Raw genomic sequence first — 16,496 nt, 5'->3', positions numbered from 1 at the left:
GTTGTACATTTGTGTAGATCTGTGGTGAACTAAGTCTTATGAAATGCCTAGTGTACTTGTTCACTGACATTGGTAATAAATCTGTTCTGATTCTGATATACCAGTACAGTAATTATTAGGTTAATTACTGATTATTGAGTTTGTGGAAATCAGATAATAACAGACAGAATGTATAAAAAATACCTTTAATAGTTGCACATCTCTCTTGTTTAGTACAATATTACATTGCTATTAAAGTCACATTTTGGTGTTACAGGCAAAATGCTTGGATTAAGCCGTTGAGGTCAGGGGTTGTAGAAATGGGCTTAGGACAATTGGGACTGAATCTGGTCAAACTTTTCCTGGAACCAGTTCCTGAGGGAGGAGCAGAGAGGTGGCATTACACAGAGTCACAAAGACTGAGCTACAGTCTCGTACATTTGCACTTACTTCACTTTCTGCACATTTTCATGGTTGTTCAATTTCTCCAGTGCAGCCTTGGCCTTTTCGGCTGTGTTTGAGGTAAACTGTTTCACTTGCTCCCCAAACTGGCTGAATCTTTCCTCCACGGTGGCTTCTTGGGCATCTGGGGCATTTTGGGCATCTTGGATTTCTTGGATATCTTGGGCCTCTGTGAGTGAACAGCAGTCGTTTGAGAAAATAGCACAACTTAGAAAACATGCCTTTCGCTAAATCGTCTTACCAGTGTAGGCCACAAAAGCCAGCATCAGCACGGCAACTGCCAGGTACAGTCTCATGTTTGCAGTGGTATTCTGATGGAGACAACATAGATTATCATTGCAACTTTTCCAACATTCACTCAATTTCTGCTCTTGCAAACATACGATTTATCACTATTAAATCAGTTATTACTATACAACATTTCCACAATGCTTCTGTGGTCCAGGTTGACCGACACTCACCTGTTGGCGTCTCAGAGCAAAGGAAACCCAGCTGTGTTTGGCTGCCTATCTGTGTTCCTCTTTTTAAAGAGCCTGTTTCGGAGGGGCTGACCCAACGTCCCGACTCAAGTCAATATGTACACGTGGTTACTTCACAGCCTTTGACCAATGGGGATGCACTGGCAGAGATACTGATTATCCTATTAGTACTGTCTCCACTGAAGATGCAAATGTTGATTCATTATGCACGTGGATTCAGGAAGTTTTTATACTTTCTTTCATTTTATTTTTTAGCTGCATGAGACTGAAATCATATTCAAAATCTACACTAATTACCTTAGAACAATACATTAAAATATATTATATATATTTTTATTTTAATATGAAAGAGTCGCAATAGTGTTATTAGCATTTCCTCTGCAGACCAATTTCATTGTTGTCCATCATAGTCGTGCTGTTTCTGAACATTCATAAAAGGTTTAGTTCTGTCATTCACTGTTTAAATACATTTTCCAGTGTCTTACTTCATTCACCTTTTACTTCTTTGTGTTATAACATCTGTCCTATACAGATTATTTAACACTGACACATTGAACTCCAATGGAAACAAACTTTATCCCTTGGTTGCAACTGTGGAAGTTCCAGATAAGATGAGATTAAGCGCTTTTTTGCAAACCTTCGCTGTTTGGAACCAACTTTGGACCTGTCTATGTTGCACCATTGTGTCACATGCAGCTTTAACCTACTTTCAAAGACCTAGATTGCACCATTTGGCTGCTTTATAGCACGCAGCAAAAACAAATGGTGAACTACAATTGCCTCCCGTTGGGGAGCTGTGATGAGCCAGTGTCAGGAAGTCTGACTGTTTTATAGTGCTTGTGTATCTGCTTTCACACCACGCTGTCTGTCTCCGAAAGCTGACTTTATTACTCACAATTGGTCTATGTAAACACCAAGGCTTTGAAATGCCTGAATTCTCTTCCCTTTTGTCATGAAAGTGGAGTCGTCACATTTATGAGCTTAATCTCCTTCTCAGTAATTGTTCCAGGCGTAAGGAGTGAAAGCGCATATCCTGATTTGCAATAACAAGCACCAGGAATGGTTGTTTTTGTGTTATGCTGAGGTTCCCCGGAGTGAGCGGCGCTCTGTGCCAACTGTAACGAGGAATAGAAACAGGAAAGTGGCCCAATAAGGAGTGATGGAGCAGAGGTTACCAGCAGTCAGGAGCCAGCCAGCCCTGCAGAATTCCCCTTTACCGATGGACAGAGCAGAATGAATATGAGAGAACATTTGTAATGTGAAGAATAATAGCACAGCTTCCTTTAACGGTAAACAGTATTAGTCTGTAAACAGTATTAGTCAATCACAGTGCCCTCTCACACAGAGAGACACAAAAACATGTTTTGACACGAGCAACATTTTCAAAGTGAGAACACAAGTTGAAACCAAAACGGTTTAACCTCAAAACAGCAGACAATTTCAAAATGTGATCAGAAACAATAGGTTCAACACTTGTTTTCATATAACAACATCGTATAGTTAAAGGTGACCCATAGCAGCTGCATGAGTGGTGAGCATGGCACGTTTACTTTCCATCATAGTGGCTCCAGGGTAAATTGTTAGAGTTTCTGGTTTTCTCTGCTGACGGACCCTCTCACCAGCAAACCTACAAAACCTGAAAGTAAAGTCGCCATGCAAACCACGCATGCATATAATACATAATAATAATGCACCTTTAAATATTTGGAGATCTTTTTAAACCTAGTTTAACGTGAATATCTCCATAATTATTGGGCAACTGTATCTACATGAAACAAAAATTGGCACTAAGTGTAATGTATTCTTTTTCCACAGAAAGCTGGTGGCATTATTAAATCAGAATGAGGTGACTGTTGTAAGATGGAAGAACTCAATGACAAAAATAACAGTCTACACTTGCAGATGTTTCTTTAAAAAACACTGATTGTGATTATTCTAACGTCTATCAGCAGCTCTATTAAAAACTTTCTCTTCCACCAGTTCCATAATGTGCCGGCCAGCTGCAAAACCTCATTCAGCCACAGACTCTGCACCACTGAGAGGCACAGGGAAGCATTCCTGCCTGTCGCTGTCAGACCACTGAACCTTTCTGAAATAACTGCTCTGTTTAATAAGTCCTGGGTATCATATTTCTTTGCCAAAATTCGCATTATGTGTTTGAAATTGTAGCTTTGCTGTTTCGTTCTTACTCAAAGGCTTTTCTCCTCTTTTGGTCAAGTAGCCAGCTTTAACAATGAGAATTTCCCCTTGAGGATCCACAAAGTATTTTTCTATTCTATCTGACAAGTGCACAGTTCTAGATCCTTCCTCTGATCTCCAGTTCTTTAATGCTGTAAACACACAACCTCGCGCCAAACACAAAGAACATACAGGCCTGTGATGCTTGTGGTGTGAAAAAATGGAGACAAAATGACTAGGGAATAACACAGACATTTATTCATTCCTGACATTGTTACATTTCGTGTTACCAAAAACACAATAAACTGACTGACCGGTCAACTGAGCCACATGACAGCGCTGTACTAATACTTGATCTTATCTTATCAAAAAGAACTACTAAAATGGAACTATTCATTCATGACATGGAGCATATGAGTCAATTACAACAACAGACCATTCACTAAGCAATACTCAAAGAAATATAGCATCAAAGTGAATGAGTTCATTGCTAGTGTATGCACATTTTCATTATGCCCGTTTTCTTTTTTCATGTAGCTGGAAATGGAACGGACGGTGTTCTTGCGTTGTCACACTGTGCTCATCTTTTGTTTCTCTCTCTCTCCCCGGACGCTGCACCTTAAATGCTCTGCTTAAGAAAACACAGCTGCACGGTCTTGGAGCCCGGACTCAAGTGGAGGAGGTCAGAGCGGGGAGACAGACAAGGGACAAATGGTGTCCTCTGCTGGCCTCAGATCCGCACTCCCCCACTAGAAACCTCGCCGCCTTTACATGGGATTAACAGCGTCCGGGTCTGATCTGCTGCTCCCCTGTTTCTTATTTACTGCCACAAACACACACGTTCTGCTCATTTCACATGCAAAGAATATGGTTTTTGGAGGAATATTTCAATGGAATCCTGGAAATAAGAATGGAGTTGCATCATGTTTGTTTTGTGATATACAGTGTAAAAGAGTGCACAGGTCATTTTCATCTCTATCGCCTCTGACATAAAGTGCATGTAATATTACATAGAAAAAAAGTTCTTAGTACTAAGGAGATTGGACTTTCATTTGGTTCACTTATGTTTTACTTTGTTTTCTTGCAAGCTAAGAAAATACATCCATACATCATGAACTACTGGGCTAAGATGATATAGATGTATAACACTTTGTACCTCTATTATATGATCAGATATGTGCAAGGATAGACTATGGCAAGTGTTACCAATGGGGTCAGAATTAAGGCCGATGGAGGTCAAGTCAATGGGATCAACCAGTCTGAACTAAAAAGGATCGAGAGGAGGGTTAGTGTTCAATGGGAAGCGGATACAAGGGGGTGCAACAGGGCAGGCCAAGACTCGTTTCTTACCTACGGGACCGACGCTATCAGTCGTTATGTCATCTGCTTTTGGTACATTCAGTTACATAACACCCCCCGGGGCGCAACGATAACATTTAGTCAATTAAGCAACACTTCGACTCTTTACGGCCCCTTATAAACATCCCTAATCGGGTAACTTGCGCAATTGTGTACGTGAGCCTCTATTCAATAATAAATGAGCTTTTAAAGATTGATCAGAGAGAGACGAAACGGGTTTGTTTTTCTTGGTCCTTTATTCAGGCAACACTGTGAGCAGCACGGTGGACACTTTGAAACACAAAGGGACTCTCCAGCACGTTTGAAGAAGGCAGCGTCAGCTTTAAGGTCGTCATAAATGCATTTCACTTTCTAGTACAGTAAGAAATGTGCACAATACATTCAGGCCATCGCGTTCTCTTTTCTTTTTTTCTCCATATTTTCAGTGCATTATTTGAAATGATTCGACCCCTGTAGTATAATGCTGGGGTTGTATGAAAGTAAACAGAAGATAAGCGTCATGTTATTGCATTGAATGTGTTATTGCTTGAGGTACTTGTGTCCAGTGATTCTGGGCGACTAAGAAGAGGGTTTCTGTTTGAACTTCTATACTTCAACCCACTGTCCCTGAACACTTAAGTAACCATAAAAAAAAAATAAAAAGATCAGTAACCAAAACCTTTCTGAAATGCTTTTCCTTAGTAGGTCAGTCTTTTTTTCCTTTTCTTTTTTTGTTTTACTGGGTTGTCTCCTTGACCTTCTCGGCGATGTTGTCGATTTGCTCGCGGATCTGGGCGGCGTAGGGCTGGATGAGCTCGGTCAGCTTGTCGATGTTGCCCTCCAGAGCGGTGCGCATCTCGTCCATGGTGGCCTCCATCTGGGTCCTGACGCTGGCCGCCTGGGTCCCCAGCTGCTGGCCCAAGCCCTCGGCCTGGCTCTTCAGGATGGCGGTGAGGTCGCTCAGCCTCTGGTTGGCTGTCTCGCTGGCCTGCTGCACGTAGGGCTCCACCTGGCCGCGCACGGTGTCCACGTTCTGGGAGGTGCGGGACTGGAGCTCGCCCATGTAGGTGGACACAGTGCTGTTGGGAAGAGGAGGGAGAAGTTAAGGAATGAGGCGATGCATCTATGAAAATAGAAGCTTTAATGGTTTTACATCATTCATTTTTTACTATTTTTGTGATCTTGGCCTTCTGGTTAAGTAGGATTATGTGTGGATTTTAAAATGTAAATTATTGGAGACCCACTGGAAAGGTGATTGGTTACTATAGTAGTTTATATTTTCCATTGCAGTGATGGTTCACTGGGTAACATCCGGTCACCTTATTCTGTGTATGGTCACTATTTTCCTTCTTTACAGACTTCTATTTGACACTAAGGCATCACTCACTTGACGATCTCCTCTGTGTCCTTGTTGAGGCGTTTCTTCAGCTTGTTGGTGTAAGTGCTGACGCGTCCACGGACATCGTCGGTGTTCTGCTCGACCATGGTCTTGAGCTCGCCCAGATACTCAGTGCTGCGCTCCTTGGCATCCACCATGTCCTGCTGCAGACGGCTGGCCAGCAACTGCAGGTCCTGGCCCATCTGGTTGGTGGACATGTCGGTGTAGGGGCTCAGCTTGGTCTGGAGGTCGTCTCTGTAGGTGTTCAGCTCAGCCATGGCGTCTGTGATCAGAGTACTGGAGATAGCGGGACATGCGTTAGAGCATGGACTCCACATGTGAATGTTATGGTTCTGAAGTAGTACTTACTCAAGCTCCCTGCTCAGCTGAGAGGCCTTGATGTTCTGCACCACTCCATCGGCTTTCTGGTTCAGGTCATTGATGTGCTGCCAGAATCGTTCCACAGCATCCTCCCAGGCCTTAGGGGCCACGTGCAGGGAGCGGGCATTGCTGCCTGTGTGCACAAGAAACACAAGAACATTCAATATAACACATTTTCTTCATTTACTTTATTGTAGTTTTAGACTATGACAGGATGAAGTCCCAATATGTCTTTTCACACAATATAGTGAGACCTGTTGTGTCATTTACAATGCATTCATCAGTAGCTTTTGAACGTTTAGGGAATATCTTGCCTATTTATTCCCCACATAAATGCGTCACGTGATTAGTTGATTTGAACTGCACTTAACACTATTCGCCCAAATATCACTCAACATAGTTAAGAAACAGCTAAAGAAGCATCTGCTGTGACCCACTGTAGATCTAAATAGAAAATAGAGTAGTAGAAAAGAAGTACATACCAATGACGGCAAGAGCCAGGATCAGAGCTACGGCCTTCATGGTTGCTGGTCGAACAGATAACACCTGAGAGAAAACACAACAGGATAAGCAACATGCATCAAGCAACAAGATTGTGAACCACCAGAAGAGCTGCGCGGGCAGCGCGTATCACTCACCTGAGAGGAGTGCTCCTTGCTCCCTGCAGATCTCTGCGCTCTTATATACAGTCCCACTGGGAGACGCGCGGGGGGGGCTGGGTGCGTGGCGTGATGTGGGGGAGGCCCACGGGGAGCGGGGGGTTGTGCGTGCACGGTGCTGATGATGTGTCTGCACAGAATCGAGAATCCTGTTTCCACCTCACGCAACGACACCACGATTGCGCAGCGCGGTCACGACGCATCTAAACTTTCACCTTAAGTGCTGGAACTCAAAGTGTTAAATAATGAAGTGCACGGGGGCAAAAGGGAAATGAAACCACTGCTACAGCGGTTCATCTGGACTTTCTTACAGCGCTTCAGAAAAGATCACTAAAGGTTTAGTTTTAGTGTCAAATGTAGCGCATTTGTGAGGCGTTTTTCCTATTTGCATTTTAAATCACCACGACCACCCAAGATGGCCAGCATTTGTTATTCAGAGGTAATTCACTAAACAAGGGCTGATGCCTGTAAGAGCCTGGGGACCGTTAATGGGCCGGGACAGCCATTTTGTACTTAAAATAATTACCCAAGAGGTCAAAGAATAATGTCCCATTTTCATCCTAATGCGGAGCACAATGGGGTAACTTGATATTATTGTCTTTGCAAAATGCCATGTTTTCAGTGAACGTGAACATAAATAATTTGCCCAGCGGGACGTGCCAGTACAGTCAGAGGCTACATCTACTCAAGACCGAAGCCTACGTGTACTTGAGTAACTTATTTGAAGTAGGCTAATTGTAATTTCACCACAAAATGCTACTTTTACTTAATATTAAAGTACTTAAAGTACTATGTGTACTCTTGAGTATTTTTTTCTGGCATTTTCTTTTCAAACTCACAGGCATACTCTTACTTGAGTGTTTTTTTTGTTCGCTACTTCATCTTCTTGACTAAAAATATTTTAAAGTAAAGTTACATTTATGTGGTTACATTTTCAGCTACTCTTCCCACCCCTGAATATAGTAATGTAATCCATTTATCCCCATTCCATAATCCGATTTATGTATGATTGACTGAGAGCTGTGCAGTCTTCACCCCTCTCAGATGTCTTCCACTGTTCTCTGTTTCTGTGTTGTAAAACTCTTGCTATTGCCATGAGATCTGCTTTAATTTGATTATTTTCATCTTGTCCTTGGGCTGCAATGAGACAGGCAGTCCTTTTAGGAATAAACAGACAGGGCATGCAGTGGCATGAAAAGAAAAGTGAACACCCACCGTAGGATTATAGGCCATCTCAAATGTGTGTGGACAGAGGCCATCATACAGTATTACCTCAAAAACAAACAGGGCATGTGCGAACAGTTGTACTCTTACAGAAGTGCAAAAATTCCACGTTGAGAAAGTAAACTGGGAAAGTGTGTTGAGCAACACATGTTTACTGCAGGGACTTTTAACCAACCTCTCTCTCCATAACAAATACTTGTTATTCTCTTGTACAGCACTTTGTGATGTTTTCTGTGAAAAGCGCTTAAGAAATAATTTTGTGTCGTTTCGTGGAAGCACAGTGGCTGAGCGCTCGTACATCACAGCAAGAAAGTCCCAGGTTCAATTCCTGAACCTAGGACTTTTTGTGTGGAGTTTGCATGTTTTTCTTTGCTTTTCGTCTGTGTTTCCTCCGGTTTACCCTCTCAACCTAAAACATGCACAATGGATTAATCCTCCAGCCAGGTGATTCTGACCATGAGCCTGGCTCCACATCTGGAGATGGTCCGTCTGAACCTTAACCTTAATTCACTTTCTCACATTTGACGATTTGATCAAAAGTGAAACTCACCGAAAATGATTAACTAAAGATGGACTAAAGATTGAGCAACATCAATGTTATTTTTCATTGATCTACTCTTCACTGTGGTCCATCAGACTGATGGTGGGGACTCACATTGAACCAGTACTCATTCATTCATTCATAACTTTGTTGCTCCATCACAGCAGGTTACAGTCGGATTGTGCGGATAACAGTTGGCCCTATGAGGTTATCACCGCACTGGTCCGTTTATTACTTTGTCACTAGAATTACCCGGCCAACACATCTACACTTTGCTCCTGTGTAACGTCACATATGAGTGGGTTCCAGCGCAGAGACCTGGAGGTGGACAACAGGGCAAAACGATACAAGCCGACACTCAGTTTTCACAATGACACATCAGCATGCGGCCTGCGTCAACTGCGCGGTGCTTAAGCTTACAAGAGCTTCGACTTCATATGTTCAATTCGCCAGGTCATGACTTCTGCTGAGGTTGAAAAAAAGCGCATGAAGAACTGTGGAAGAAAAAGTAAATGTCTAACGCAACTGAAAACAATCTATGTAGATAATATGCTCATGCGGCGTCTCTGGATAGGCACTCCAGTCACAGTAATGTGGTGGCGATGGTGATGAGCCATTTCTACATTTTACGACTTTGAAAGAATGAACATTTTTCAAGAATAGCAACTGGCTTCATGGTTGCTTTATGTGTTCTCTCAGCATGGTGAGTTAGGGGTAATATTAGCGTTGCCTTTGTCCCTCATGCTTATTCTGCAGAATCTGTAACAGACAGGGAAATGAGAAGAAGAAGCATGAGATCATACAGTAGCACCGAATTGGAGGAAAGGTTACTCTGGGTTAAAATCACATCTGCTTTTCTGGTTAATGAGAATAACATCCACCAAAACAAAACAAAAGTTGTGAGTCACGGAGAGGTTACTGTAGTTGAAAAGCTCCTTCTCATCAGCTCTGAGTCAGGCCTGTCAGCTGGTAGAAGAGGCCCATGTTACTGCCTTCTTCATGGATGTTTTTTTTGTTTTACAGTGTTGTTGGGGGCACAGCAAAGGGGGAATATTGCATAGGCTAAAAGATGCAGAGCAGGGATTCCCAAACCTTTTTCCTCTCTGGATCGATATAAAAGAAAAAGGATTTGCGCAGTGAGGGCACAGAATGACGTTTTGGTTGCAATAAGTTCGTATTCAGAGAGATTTGTGATGAAATGTCTCAATCGACCAACTTTGACAGTTTGTTCATTGGGAAATTGAATTAAAGTGCACTCAAATCTCAACTCTCCCTCACAGGAAGAATAATGAAATTCCTTGAAAGCGCTGATGTAGAGATTATACTGCTACAAATCAAGGAGATAAATCTCAAAGCAGAGCCTCTGTGGCAGCAGTGGGTTTAATGTTTGCCTAAAATACATAAATTAGTTGGTTCGAAGTGTCAAAGTTGGAAATTAAAAACTTGATAAAACCTTCATAGAATGAGCACAGGTGCACATGTACTATTAACCCCTTAACTCCCACCTGAACCGAGCACATTTTCTTTAGTTTGGCTTTACCCCAGTCCAAAAGCTTCTGGAAAAAATCTGTGAAATTAGCAACAAACCTGAGACGAAAACAATGATGGAAATGTGACAAAAAAGTGAGAAAACATTGACAAAAAAGTGACGAAAAATGTATGGAAAAAGTGGCAAAAATGTCACAAGAAATTGACAAAAAAATTGACGAAGAAATGACAAAAATGTGACGAAATGTGACAAAAAAATTACAAAAATATGACAAAAATGTGATAAAAAATTCACAAAAAAATGACAAAAATGTGACAAAAATGTGATAAAAAAAATCACGAAAAATGACAAAAATTTGACAAAAATTTGATAAAAAATTCACCAAAAAATTACAAAAATGTGACAAAAAAGGACAAAAAAATTACAAAAATGTGACAAAAAAGTTACAAAATTGAGTTGAATACCCAACAAAAAAATGCTGGGAAAAAAATCTGATGACGTGAGGAAAAAGATCCTCTCGGTTCAGGCGGGAGTTAAGAGGTTAAGCAGACAGGCGGAGCACATTTTCTCCAACTCAGCTTTACCCAAATCTAAAAGCTTCTTGGGGCTTGCAGCCTATAGGCCAGAGTAGCACCTCATTTGAAAGCTAAGACTGATCGGGACCTTTTTGTTGCATCGTCGCTGCGCTTTTGTCTCTTTTTGTTCTGTTTTTGGTCATGTCTTTATCATTTTTTTGTTGCTTTCTTCAGCGTTTTATTTTCTTTGCTTTTTGGCGCTTTGTCATTGTGTTTTTGTTGCTTCTTTGTTGCTTTTTTTGTTCCACTTTCATTCGTGTTTGTGTCTGATTGGCCATGAGTTCTCTAGTCTGAATAAGATCATTGGTGTGGTGAATCAAAATATTACAATTACATCAATAAACTTAAACTGTACCTTCTTAATTCCTATTCTTTGGGGGCCTTTAAATGACTTGGGACGTGCCCGAGCTGTCCCTGCAGGGTTAACAGTGATCCGGGTGGGATGTCCCGTTTGCGAGGCTGAGGAATGTTGTTTGCCACCGGGGTAAGGCTGCAGCGTGGGAGCCATTTGGCAGCACCAGTGGGGCACACAAAGAAAGTCTGAACAAAACAAGGTGCAAGCGGGACATGTTTATGATCCTGAGCGCCTGCAGGGACAGACCTGAACATGTCATTTCTAATGAGCACGGCTCCGGGGTATACAGGAGGCGGGACGGTGAGGCAAGGCCTGAATCCATAACACCCCATTTTACTGCAAACGTGTTTACTAGTTCCATCTTTGACTCAATATCTGCCATTGTGTATTTTCACATCTCCGAACCACTTACTGAATGTTTATGCGCCTGTGTTTCACTAGTTAGTTACTGCAAACTGCTCTATTCAACAGGTATGAACACTAACATCTAAACATTCAAATTGATACACAAAAAATGTAATTGTTGTGCTTGTGAGCAAGAAATTAGGCAGAAACGACAGATTGGTTGATGTTAACCCTGCGACTAACTAAGCTATTGCATGAATGTCTAAATTGTTAAAAGTATAAACCAACAAAATGTGTCCACAAACCAGTTGTCATTGTTTATAATTTATTTTTATTTTCATAGCGGATATCTTATTGCATGAGGTCAAATGTTCAGCTGGAGTTATCTGGTGTTGGCTGCTTGTTTATCTGGGATTATTCAGTGTCTGTTGTACTCAGGTTTTCACATATTGAGAGATGAAGAATTTAGTTGGACTTGACGAAGGAGTCGTAGAGAGCGGTGAGGCGGGCCTGGAGGTCCTGGGTGTATGGGTCCAGCTTCCCCCTCAGGTCGTCCACGTAGGGGGCGGCCAGCTCCTGCACCTGCTTGGTGCGCTGGGCCAGCTCCGTCTGCACTGACTCGGTCATGGGGGCCAGGTTCAGCTTGAAGTCCTCGAGGTGCTGGTCCACTTTGACTTTGAGGTCGTCGGTGTAGGGTCCCAGCTGAGTCTGCAGGTTCTTCACGCTCTGCTCCAGGCTGGCCTTGAGCTCCTCGGTCTTCTGCGTCAGGGCGGTTCTCAGACCCTCGGCATCCAGGGTGTCAGCGTAGGGGGCCAGTTCCTGCTTGAGCTGGTCCACTCTCTGCTGAATCTGGGTCTTCATCTCCTCGGTGTAGGGGTCGAGCTGGCCCTTGACGGTGTTGAGCTCCTGGGCCACGCGTTCCCTCAGCACGTCGGCTTCCGCGGTCACCTTGGTGAGGAGGTCCTGGGCGCTTGGGGGCAGCTGCTCCTGGATGGAGGTGGCGTACTTGCTGGCAAGGTCTGCGCTTTCGGTGAGACGGGCACTAAAGGGAAGGAAAAATATATATATTATTACCAATGCAGTTCAATTCACTGCTGGACTGGAGTGTTGACTGTGGCTGATGTGTCTTGCCCATGGACACAACATTCTTAAGCTAAGTTTCAACGAACTACTTGGAGGGAAATGACAGTGCCACACACTAAACCATTCTGCTATGCTCGAGATATGCTTGAATCATTATACAAATATTCATTACATGTCTTGTGATTGCCTTTAAACTTCACAATGGCCCTTTTAAAAAGCTGAAGTAAGATTACGTTTTCACTTCAGACTCACTCAGAGTGATGATGAGTTGTCCTGCACGTGTTAACAACTGAGGGAATGGTTTATATATTTACATTTGGAGATTACAGTGCCTCACCTTACGTCCTGTCCGAACTGGGAGGACCTGATCATCTGGACGGTGTCATCAGCGGTCTGGGTGGCCTTGCCCACGTAATCCCAGAATGCATCTGTCAGTACCTCCAGCTGAGGCTTGGGGGCATCAGCGTACAAGAGGTTGGCGTTACAGCCTGGAGGAGAGAGATAAGAGAAGTTTTTGTTTTGTTTGTTGCTTGAATAGAGTTGTTTTGCTGTTACAAAGATACAAGTTACTCTGTAGGAAACATGGATTGAACAACAATGTAATCTGCATCTCTCACCATTACACTAACATTCATAGAAGTGTAAATTAGTGGTGCATTGGAGTATTGAAATTATTTTTGGTGAAATTAGACATTCAGAATATCCACCTCTTAACCAAATAACCTTGTATGGTACCTGCCTATAGATTTCTGTAGAATCAAGTGGTAAAAACTAAAGCAACCTTAGTGGTCCTAAACTTAATGCAAACTTTAAATGAATGTCTCACCAGTGAAAGCGGCGAGGACGAGCACAACAAGGACCTTCATGGTCAGACCTGGGGAAAAGAGAAGAAAACTGTCTCAAAAACAAAATTAATTCAATGAATCAAAAGTGTTCAAAGTATTGTATGTCCATCCACTCCTGCTTACCTGAGTTTGCAAGTGTTCTTGCAAGTCCGCTGGGCAGTGCTTGTGCTGTGTAGGTGATGTCCTGCGCCTTATATAGTGAAGCAGACAGTTGTAATCCCAAAGTCCAGCAGATAGTGCCCTGCTGTCACTTCACTTCACCCCAAGTGACATCTTGCGCCAGATATTGATAATGACCTATTGCTGTAACATATCACAGTGCTCATACAGTAAAACAGTGTGTTTCTATCAAAAAGCCAAAACTTTATTAAATGAATGATTTTTTCAGTGACAGAGCTTTTTAACGTGCTCTGTGATCACTGCTGAATGGACACAATCCTTAATGCTTTGAGGTCACCATTGATTCGATATTTACGGCCGGTGTTTTATTACGTCTATTAGATGAATCACTAGCTTAGTCATGGGGAAGCTGTCATTAGTCCATAAAGTGCAATACTTTTCTGTCTGGCTAAAGGTTAGTGGACTTAGTTAGTTTCTGCCACATGTTAGAAATCAGTATTTGTGTAGCAGGGAGTTTGTCCTGAAATTACCCATATAGTTGTCCTGCATACTCTGCCAGCTTGAAATGTGGCTGTGAATAAGAAAGTACTGAAGTTAAAATTAAAAAGAAGACATGACTAACAACAACCTTGTCAAAATACTGGGTCAAGTTAGTAGCAAAACCAGTGTATCATCTTGTATATTTATTGCTTTTGCTTCCACTACATTTTTGATCAATACTCATCATCCATTTAGATTTCTAAATGGAAAATTGCATGACTAAGAGCAGCTATTTCTCGCCTGTGTCTCATGCCCGTCCATTCGTGTCCATTCATGTAGCTTGACCTTAAAACAAAGTCCATCCCAAAGGTTATCTCCACGGTAGCGCGGCAGTTAGTGCTCTCGCTTCACAGCTAGAAGGTCCAGGGTTCGATTCCCACCTGGACGGGGCCATTCTGTGTGGAGTTTGGGCCAGGATGAATGATGTGTGTGAGTGAATGTATGATGCTGGTCAGAGGGACCGTTGGCGCAGACTTGTGCAGTTGCAAAAACGCTTCTGTCAGTCCCCGCCAGGGGAAACTGAAGCTACAAACGTAGTTTACCACCACCGAATATGGAGTGAATGTACAAAGCACTTTGTGACTATGTCTGTGAAAGGTGCTATATAAATAAAGATCTTCTTCTTCCAGCTATCTACAGACAGAGTCCTGGAACATGTGTATAGCGAATTGCGCTTCAGTTTACCTCAAAGGACCCAGATTCTGCTGCTCCTGTCCTTGTGCCTTCTGTTGACAACAGTGGCTGCGCCCTAAGGGTTAAACAAAGTCCGTTGTTTTGATACAGCTCGACAATGCAAGATTGAGAGGGCCAATGGTTTTGAGAATACCCAATTCTCTTCTTTACAGGTCCATTCCAGTGCACAGGTGTTGAAAATTGCACAACGTCCCCAGGCAAACGATGCCAAACTCTAGATGCAATGCTACCGGTAAGGAGCATGCCGCTTTGATATTTGATTTTTTTTCCTTTATTTGTCAGCTGATGCGATGCACACAGAGTTTAAAGCTCCTGCCCCTGTAACAATACAACTTACACTCATTCATTCATAGATCCGCATAAAGATCTAAAACTTTCTCAAACCCTCACATCCACACTCACACCCACCTACAATACACAAGAGCTAAAATACAGCAAAAAAAACACTCACACCAAAGACATTTGATAAAACGCTAGGACATAAGGCTCATTGACGTGGCAAATGTGGTGGCCATCTTGTGACTGGCGAGGCTAACCCCTATAGCAACCAATGCAAAACCCGGAGCAACATTTACATTGATTCAACGGCAGAATGTGAGATACACTCATCGATTGTGATTGGCTTATTACTAAGTCTGGTATCTCAGTCAGGTCATTCCTTTGAGCCATTGTTTTCTCCATTCATTCCCAGGGTTCAGTGGTTAGAATTCATTATTATTTGAAGTGTTTGACAGAGGTCTATGCATCCTATAAAACTGCAAAAAAAACTTTCTTTTCTAGCCAGATGTGACGGATACAATATAAGGTCAGTCACAATTATCAAAGAGTCAAAATCGATTAAAAAAAAAAACAGTGTGATGGAAATAAATAGTGTTTTCCCATTTGATGACATTGATAAAAGGGCCAGTCACAAGATGGCCACCAGAATTACCATCAGTACAACGTATTAATATGGCCATGTCTTATCTAGAGTTTTATTAAATATCTTTGACTCACACATTCAGGTATTTACATCTGGGAACAATTTTGGTTCATTTTAGGCTAAGACTCAGGCCTAGAGGTCATGTTTAAAGGGGCTAGATGCAAGTTGGCCATTTTATACTCACTACTGCCACCTCAGGTCATACGTGTAACTGCAGCTTCTATATTAAGCTTGTGCATGACGGCACTTCGGACCCAAATTAACACCTTTTTGAGTGACAGTGCAGGATTTTAGAGGCAGTTGTGGTGAACAGGTCTGGGCTCATTCTACACCTTAGAACATTGTTGGAACATGTAGGGGGAGGAAAACTTAATTTGAACATTTTTAAACTCTGTATCGTCCCTTTAACTCACTAATGAATTCCACAGATTTGCCCTTTTGCAAGAAACAGCAGACTGACCAAACAAAGTCTTGCAGTGTGGAATGTTTAAATCTATCATGGGTTGAAGTCCTCCTGACCCTCACAGGTTGCTGAATGTCCCTCCCCACTCCTCACCACCTCCTATGTTTGACTGCCCTCACCATAAAAATGAAATAAAATAAAACCCGTGGAACAAAAAGTAACACGACTAGGAATATCCATGATGTTTTATCTGTACAGAAATTAAATATAATTCTCATCATATATTATAAAACATGAAATACCCATTGTATTGTATGAATCAGACCTTTCATGTGTGCGTAAAAGGATGATTGTGATATCAGAGGTCATGTGAGGCAGGCTGGCAGCGCTGGAAGGAATGGCGGTGACAACCTGGAAGGGACTGTTGGACTTTGGGCCCATAGCTACAACTCTCATGTGGTTTGACTATATATACAGAAAAGCAACTGCCCAACCTACTGCAGACCA

The 16,496-nt window shown here is 42.4% G+C and overlaps 3 protein-coding genes across 3 annotated transcripts; all 3 read right to left on the bottom strand.

Moving 5' to 3' along the window:
* Positions 1-169: 169 nt before the first annotated feature.
* Positions 170-990, bottom strand: apoc1 (apolipoprotein C-I). Its single transcript, XM_079561858.1, has 4 exons — positions 903-990; positions 683-752; positions 430-565; positions 170-354 (listed from the first exon to the last, which is right to left on the bottom strand). Exons 2-4 carry the CDS (start codon positions 735-737, stop codon positions 306-308), a joined length of 240 nt encoding a protein of 79 aa, XP_079417984.1. The 5' UTR covers positions 738-752; positions 903-990; the 3' UTR covers positions 170-305.
* Positions 991-4,674: 3,684 nt separating this feature from the next.
* Positions 4,675-7,036, bottom strand: apoeb (apolipoprotein Eb). The gene is made up of 5 exons (XM_079562191.1): positions 6,834-7,036; positions 6,678-6,741; positions 6,184-6,328; positions 5,824-6,111; positions 4,675-5,515 (listed from the first exon to the last, which is right to left on the bottom strand). Exons 2-5 carry the CDS (start codon positions 6,715-6,717, stop codon positions 5,173-5,175), a joined length of 816 nt encoding a protein of 271 aa, XP_079418317.1. The 5' UTR covers positions 6,718-6,741; positions 6,834-7,036; the 3' UTR covers positions 4,675-5,172.
* A 4,722-nt stretch (positions 7,037-11,758) lies between these two features.
* Positions 11,759-13,463, bottom strand: LOC306966651 (uncharacterized protein). The gene is made up of 4 exons (XM_079561468.1): positions 13,435-13,463; positions 13,293-13,340; positions 12,804-12,954; positions 11,759-12,425 (listed from the first exon to the last, which is right to left on the bottom strand). Exons 2-4 carry the CDS (start codon positions 13,330-13,332, stop codon positions 11,849-11,851), a joined length of 768 nt encoding a protein of 255 aa, XP_079417594.1. The 5' UTR covers positions 13,333-13,340; positions 13,435-13,463; the 3' UTR covers positions 11,759-11,848.
* Positions 13,464-16,496: the final 3,033 nt, after the last annotated feature.

Source organism: Gobius niger (assembly GCF_951799975.1).
Source record: "Gobius niger genome assembly, chromosome: 8".
Taxonomy (NCBI): domain Eukaryota; kingdom Metazoa; phylum Chordata; class Actinopteri; order Gobiiformes; family Gobiidae; genus Gobius; species Gobius niger.
The sequence above is the reverse complement of the archived record's forward strand: the minus strand, read 5'-3'. Positions and strand labels throughout refer to the sequence as shown.

Excerpts from the sequence above, each read along its gene's own strand:
- apoc1 (XM_079561858.1), bottom strand. The coding sequence starts at position 737 with ATGAGACTGTACCTGGCAGTTGCCGTGCTGATGCTGGCTTTTGTGGCC. Across the intron at positions 566-682 it reads GGCTTTTGTGGCCTACACTG|ATGCCCAAGAAGCCACCGTG; the intron begins GTAAGACGATTT and ends AAAATGCCCCAG. Across the intron at positions 355-429 it reads GAAAATGTGCAGAAAGTGAA|GAACTGGTTCCAGGAAAAGT; the intron begins GTAAGTGCAAAT and ends CTCCTCCCTCAG.
- apoeb (XM_079562191.1), bottom strand. The coding sequence starts at position 6,717 with ATGAAGGCCGTAGCTCTGATCCTGGCTCTTGCCGTCATTG. Across the intron at positions 6,112-6,183 it reads CAGCTGAGCAGGGAGCTTGA|TACTCTGATCACAGACGCCA; the intron begins GTAAGTACTACT and ends CGCTATCTCCAG. Across the intron at positions 5,516-5,823 it reads GACACAGAGGAGATCGTCAA|CACTGTGTCCACCTACATGG; the intron begins GTGAGTGATGCC and ends TCTTCCCAACAG.
- LOC306966651 (XM_079561468.1), bottom strand. The coding sequence starts at position 13,332 with ATGAAGGTCCTTGTTGTGCTCGTCCTCGCCGCTTTCACTG. Across the intron at positions 12,955-13,292 it reads CGTCCTCGCCGCTTTCACTG|GCTGTAACGCCAACCTCTTG; the intron begins GTGAGACATTCA and ends TCTCTCCTCCAG. Across the intron at positions 12,426-12,803 it reads CAGTTCGGACAGGACGTAAG|TGCCCGTCTCACCGAAAGCG; the intron begins GTGAGGCACTGT and ends CCTTCCCTTTAG.